This window comes from Poecilia formosa, unplaced genomic scaffold (genome assembly GCF_000485575.1).
Source record: "Poecilia formosa unplaced genomic scaffold, Poecilia_formosa-5.1.2 Scaffold408, whole genome shotgun sequence".
In the NCBI taxonomy this organism is placed as follows: Eukaryota; Metazoa; Chordata; class Actinopteri; order Cyprinodontiformes; family Poeciliidae; genus Poecilia; species Poecilia formosa.
The window spans coordinates 414501-421588 of record NW_006800347.1 but is presented as its reverse complement, the minus strand read 5'-3'; the positions used below and the strand labels follow the sequence as shown (position 1 = coordinate 421588).

The 7088-nt window shown below is 46.2% G+C and overlaps 1 protein-coding gene across 1 annotated transcript in view; it reads left to right on the top strand.

Moving 5' to 3' along the window:
* Nucleotides 1-7088, top strand: part of epha10 (EPH receptor A10) — a 93754-nt gene that overhangs the window by 81275 nt on the left and 5391 nt on the right. Inside the window, exons 9-15 of the mRNA XM_007576501.2 lie at nt 1105-1160; nt 1696-1821; nt 2555-2740; nt 4302-4363; nt 4458-4574; nt 5015-5101; nt 5179-5331. Of these exons, the coding sequence (XP_007576563.2) occupies nt 1105-1160; nt 1696-1821; nt 2555-2740; nt 4302-4363; nt 4458-4574; nt 5015-5101; nt 5179-5331 (787 nt within the window). The remainder of the gene's footprint in view (nt 1-1104; nt 1161-1695; nt 1822-2554; nt 2741-4301; nt 4364-4457; nt 4575-5014; nt 5102-5178; nt 5332-7088) is intronic.

Below are 7088 nucleotides of genomic sequence, written 5' to 3'. Positions count from 1 at the left end.
TGTGTGTGTGTGTGTGTGTGTGTGTGTTTGAGGAGCTGCAGGAAAAACAAAGAAGCAGGATATTAAAGTTGAGGTTCTGTGATGGGAACTGGACCGGACAAGCAGATTGCAGGGAGAAGCTGAGGTCAGAACCATCAGGAGGATCAGCTGATCTCTGATGATCTCTGCTGGATCACATCAACCAGCAGGAAACGGCGCTGCAGCCGGAGAGATGCTGGAGGATTTATCATTAGCAGAAAATCAGATCTGAAATTCTGAAGGTTCTCATTCATTATATTTCAGATTTTTTCTGTTGAACTGGATTTATTTCAAAACACAGAGATTAAAAACTGTGGGACATTCAGGCTCCATTGTTCACACCAAGCCCAGTTCAGTCCATTTTAATCCAACTCCAGTCCGTTTGTCTTGAAAGCCCGGTTCAGTTGGTGAGGTATGAACGCTAATCGACCTCTGACCTCTGGTCCTCCAAACCTCAGTCTGGGTTCGGTTTGAATGTGAACGCCAAGCGGACCAGAGACGGCTCCAAAACCAGGAAGTGGACTACAGCGCAAGGCATTCTGGGTAACTAAAGCCAGAGCTAACATGCTAGCCTAGCAGCGGAAATGGCTCCTGGTCTTTAGCCAATGACTAAAGAGAAATCCTCCAACTGCTAAAATCTGACGCTACGCCCCCTGCTGGTCTGGAGGATTTTCTGTTTTGAGGCGCCAGTTTGCAGCATTTCAGACTTTTTTGTGGTTGAAGCATTTTTAATTTGCAGCTTTTTCTGTTAGATTTTTTTGTTTTGGAGTTTGCGTTGTTGTTTTTTCAGCTCATTCCTCCGTTTTTCAGCCTGTCAGCCACCGCAGGTCATGACCTCCACCTGGTTTCTGCAAAATGATCATAAACTGAGTTTAAAAAGACATGCAGCATAATCCATAATCCATAATCAATAATCCATGATCCATGATCACCTCCTCGTTCATATCGTTTGTGTTGTTCAGATTATAAATCTGTGGGTCAGAATGAAATGTTCTGGAGGTTTAATCCAGGTTCTCCTCTCAGAACCGGCTTCGGTTCTAATTAATCTGTGGTTCTGACCCGTGGATCTGCTGTCTCTCTCTGCAGACAGTGCGGCTACAGCAAAGCCTCCCAGGAGGGAGACGAGGAGCTCTACTTCCAGTGTGAGTCCTGATGTTTGGATCAAACTAACGTTAACCTCAGAGACGCGTCGGACCAGCAGGTTGACCTCTGGAAGGTCAAACTGCAGGTTCCCGGTCAGATTCAAGTCCAGACTTTGACTTGCCGAGTATTTTATTATTGTAGATTCTGATGCAAATATCTTATTACATTTGAAATGAGACAAAATGATCTTAAAAATAACATTTCAGCTTGTTTTACGTCAGTAATTACTGAGTATTAAAGGGGCAGCATCGTCTTTAGATTGAAGCAGAACATGAAGCCTCCTCTCGGTAGCTGATTAGATTCTCCGCAGAGTTTCCAGACTGAAAGAAATGATGAGAGTCTGGTTCTGGTTCTGATTGGATCAAAACGCCTCATGCTGAACCATCAGTCGCTCTTTGTGTTCTGCTGATGAAGCGAGGCGGCGGCAGGATCACCTGATCACTTCCTGCCAGACTCTAACGATGTGTGTGTTTCCTGTCTCAGTTCCTCTGACCCGGTTCTGTTTAACCAGCTCTGGGCTTCTCTGTGATCCAGTTAAGATCCCGACTCGGAGGACCTACATCGACCCGGAGACGTGTGAAGACCTGCTGCAGGCCGTCCACGCCTTCGCCAAGGAGCTGGACCAACAGAGCATCAAGATAGAGAGGATCGTCCACACAGGTACCGAGTTCTGGCTGATGGGACCAGAATCTGGCCCGATCAAACCTCCCTGGTCCGACTCCACACAGAACCGCACCGCTCCGCTCCGTTAGCTTGCTATGGCTGCTGCTTGCAGAGCCAAGAGGGGAAACTGGGGATTCATCTTCACATTAATAACGTCACAGTTTCAGATAATCTAACATTGAGCTTGGAGGTAAATATTCACATTTAAGCTAAATATTCAGTTTCAAACTAAATATTTAGCTCAGAGCTAGCTAAGTATTTAGCTTGTAAACTAAATGCTTAGTATGCAAGCTACATATTTAGCTTCTAGCTACATATTTAGCTTCAAGCTACATATTTAGCTTCTAGCTACATAGAAGCTAAATATGTAGCTTCTATGTTACCTTGTAGCTAGAAGCTACAAGGTAATATGTAGCTTCTAGCTACATATTACCTTGGAGCTAAATATTTATGCATATTTAGTTTTCGAACTAAATACTTAGTTTGAAACTGACATTTATAAATCTGTGAACAATCTCAGAGTTTAGTACAGTGAAGATCGAATAATTAAAATCTCTTCTTTATCTCTACGTTATGTTTTCACCTCAAACACAACGCGCTGCTGCCTCTGAACTCAAGGTGGCGCTGTCCATGAAGTTTATCAGAAAGATTCCTGGTAATCTGTTTTCCCTTAGCTGTGCAGAAACCTCTGAGCTGACGCTGTGCCCCTGCTCCGTGTCGCCCCCTGCAGGTGACTTTGGGGAGGTGTGCCGCGGCTGCCTGAAGCTGCCCAGTAAGCGGGAGCTGCCGGTCGCCATCCGGACGCTGCGGGCCGGCTGCTCCGACAAGCAGCGCCGCACCTTCCTGAGCGAGGCCGGCATCCTGGGCCAGTTCGACCACGCCAACATCATCCGGCTGGAGGGCGTCATCACCACCGGTGAGCCGGGGTCAGGGGTCGGCTCTGTGGGGGGAGGAAGGGGAGCAGAGGAGTAGGCAAACAGCAGCAGCTGCAGATGTAGAGGATCCAGTAATTGGTGCTTCAGACGCAGCAGGAGCTGAGATGCTCTCCAGTCCTCCCACTGCCACACACACACACACACACACACACACACACACACACACACATCCCCCCACCTGCCTCCCTCCCCCAAAACACCTGCTCTCTCTCCTGCTTGCCCACACCTTCTCGCTGTCAGACGACAAATCTCCTGTTTTCCATCACTGAGCCCCCAACACTTCGGTTCCCCTGACTGGACCAGTTCAGTTCTCTGGTTCAGTTCTCTGGTTCAGTTCTCTGGATCAGTTCTCTGGTTCAGTTCTCTGGATCAGTTCTCTGGTTCAGTTCTCTGGATCAGTTCTCTGGTTCAGTTCTCTGGATCAGTTCTCTGGATCAGTTCTCCGGTCCGACGCTGGAACATGGATCCTTGTAGATCTCCAGCTGCACCTCTGCATCGTCTGAGTCTGGAGGCTTCACTATGGAGGACTGGTGCTGACAAAACTACCATTAAATGTAGAAATAAATTAAGGCTTTGATAAAGTAATTAATGTGCCAAATGATGCATCCAAAAAATAAAAATAGAAACTTTCCCAACTTGTAATGTTCTAACTGTGTTCTGGTCTTATTGTGACTCTGTTGTAGTTTGACGTTTCCCTGAGCCTGGCTCAATGCTGCGTTATCATTTTCCATTTTATTTTCAATGTTTTATTAGTTTCCTTTTCTATGTCTGTATTTTATGTTCCATATTTTTTATTGACTTTCTTTAATTTCTGAATTTTATTTTTATCATGCATTGCTTTAACAACATGACTGTCAGGTTAATTGGCCTGCATAAATTCTCCGTGTGTGTGTGTGTGTGTGTGTGTGTGTGTGTGTGTGTGTGTGTGTGTGTGTGTGTTTGTCCTGTCTCTCTGTGTTGCCCTCCTGGACTGCTGACCCGTCCAGGTGACCCGCCTCTCCCGATGGGATGAGGGTGTAAGAAAATGGATGGATGATTTATTTTCTTCTCTAAGGAAAAAGCAAAGAGAAAAACATGAAGGGAAAAATAAATCTGTAGATAAACAGACAAGGTGTGAAAATGAGAAGAAGAAATATTTCAGGAGTTTTTGATTTTTACTTCTTGGATGGGATATTAATGACTTTATTAAGCCATTTCTTTATTTCTGTTTTTATGACCAGTTTTGGCAGGATCAGCTCTCCATACCTGTATCCTCAAGTTGATGTTGGAGATTAACACTAGCTCAATCAGGCAAAACATTATGACCACTTTCAGGGGAATAACGCTGGTTCTCTTCATCATGGCCGCCGTCAGTCGGTCTGGCAGGAAGTCAGCATTTTGGTCCGGTTCTGGTCCAGATTCATTCTGTCTGGAATAGTTTCTGTTTCACCAGGATAAAGATGAATCAGTTTGTTTCTCATCACCTCCTGCTGGGTTCCTGCACCCGACCTCTGAGTTGAACCCAGCAGAACCGACTGGACCCGTTTCTCTCTGCGTCTTCAGGAAACACGATGATGATCGTGGAGGAGAGCATGACCAACGGAGCCTTGGACTCCTTCCTCAGGGTACGGCTCTGCACTCACCCGTGTTTTTGCCCTCATGACCTTGATGACCTTGATGGAGGGGGTTTGAGCTAGCTAACGCCTGGTGTCTCCTCAGAAACACGAAGGCCAGCTGAGCGTCATGCAGCTGATGGACATGCTGACCGGCGTGGCTTCAGGGATGAAATATCTCACTGACATGGGATTCGTTCACAAACGGCTGGCAGCGCACAAGGTGAGGCGGGAGGAGGTCACTTCCTGTCTCCAACAGGAAGTTAGCCTCGACAGGGTTTGAAAGAAAGAATCAAAATACATGAACTTTAGAGAACATGAAACCACAAACATTCATGTAGAACTCTAACATGTGGCAAACATCTAATGTGCTACTAGCACAGCTAACCTTTCAATTAGCAATTTTATTAACATTTAGCGCACTTAGCTTCCCCTATATGAAATTTTAAATTCTAAACTGCTAATTTACTTTGCTGATTTTCAGCTAATGTTTATTATTAATAGTTTATGGTTAGCTATGCTAACTGTTTCTCTAGCATGCTAGCTGTTTATTTAGCATGTTAGCTGTTTATCTAGTGTGCTAGCTGTTCAGCTAGCGTGCTAGCCAGTGGTTGTGTCTGTAGAGGCAGAGTAACCTCAGCTCTCTCATCGGGTTCCTCTCAGGTTCTGGTGAACTCCAACCTGACCTGCAAGGTGTCGGGCTTCAGGCCGCTTCAGGAGGAAAAGATCGACTCCATCTACACCACGCTGGTGAGAGGCGGAGCTTCACTGCAGCTGGCTCTGAGCGCTGACCCCTGACCTTTACACCCCGTTTGTTTTCCCTGCAGCACGGAGGGAAGAGCGTGGTTCTGTGGACCGCCCCGGAGGCCATCCAGTACCGCCGCTTCTCCTCGGCTTCCGACGTCTGGAGCTTCGGCATCGTCATGTGGGAGGTCATGTCCTACGGAGAGAGGCCCTACTGGGACATGGGCACCCAGGATGTGAGTCGGTACCCCTCCCCAACCCGCTTCTGTTTCCTGACCCAAATGGACTGTGAGCCCCTCTGAGCCTCTCCAGCTGCGTGACTAATCCTGTTTCCCTTAAGGACACTCGGACCGCCTCGGTACCGACCCGATTCTCCTCTTCTCTCTCTAAAGAGCTGAAAACCCTGCAGCTTCCCCAGCTGAACCAGAACCTTTAATGCAGCAGAACCAGAACCAGGGAGCCGTTCTTTCTCTGCTGCAGACGGACATGCAGCAGATCCGGTCCGGTCTCTGAGTCACAGTTGGGAGTTTTATTGTTTTTATGGGGTTTTTTGGGTTCCTTGGTTTGTGGAGCAGAACGGTGGCAGCTCAGAGGTAAACCCTGCAGATTTTCCCAGAATTCATTGCAAAAACACAAAATCTTAATTTTGATTTAGTTTCTAGAGATTCAGAAATCTCAGCATCCTTGAAATCAGACAAAACTAACCTTCAAGTAACTTTTCAGTAGGATGTAGGAGTTTGTTTTCAGTCAATAATTCATTATTAATAATGAAGGTACTGTTAAAAATGACTGGGTGTGATTTTGTTTTTAGTGTTCAGAGTTAACATGCATGAGTTGCTGCGCAGCATCAGGGCCGTTCCTCCTGGCCTCTGGTGAACTTTCCTCTCAGCCGCCGTTGGATTATCAAACTTTCCAATTGAGAGGTGAAAGGTGAAGCTTGTAGAGCAGCACAGATATTAATCCACTTTAAATGGAGACATCATATCATAACCGGGTTTCTGCTGGGCCCGTCCGCCTGCACCCGCCGTGGCCTTTCCCCAGCGCCGCTGATTAAATGGAAATGTCAGGAGCTGAGGAGCCGTTATGAAATGATGCTGCTGACGGTTTGTGTTACTGCAGCGGAGGAACCATGGCTGCAGCTACACGGGGGCCCCAGGGGCCAACGGCCCTCAGCTCATGTCCCTCAGTCAGATTTATTAAAAATAATCACTGAAGCCTCTGTTTGCAAATAAATACATATTACTTCACCAGCAATATATAACTAAATATAATGTTGGGTCCCTGAAAAACAGAGTTACGGCCCTGAATGATAAAGTTAAAGTCCAATTAAATGCTGAAGCAATTAATTGTGATTAGTTGGCAATTATTTCAATAACCTATGAAGTTAGTAATCGATTAATCGTTAAGTGGAGTATTCAGACTCTAAAGAACAACACAGTAAAACTAACGGTTTGAATAAAAATCGTTTTAACCCAGAACTCCTCTAGAGTTCTACCTTCATCTGGTTCAGATCGGATCTCTGTGGTTCCCCTCATGTTCCCATCAGAGCTGTGAGAACTTTTCCACCTGAGCTCATAAAGGAAGAAATCCAGACGGTATTTTGGGTTCTAAAGGTTCTGGTTCTGTTTGCCAGCCAGCAGGAGGAAATGAAACTGATAACAGAAACTAAACCGTTGAGATTTTCCCAATGGGAGGCTGCTGGGTCAGGAGCAGCAGGTCTGAGGTCCGGTCCGGTCGGTCCGGTCCGGTTAGCAGCTGGTCCTGGAGAAGCTGCTGGTGTTAGGAAGAGGAAACTGGAAGCTCAGACCCAGAAGATATTAATGAACCAAGATGGTTTCTGTTAACACAACACACACACAAAACACACACACACACATACAAAACACACACACACACAAAACACACACAAAACACAACACACACACAACACACACACAAAACACAACACACATACAAAACACACACACATACAAAACACACACACACACAAAAC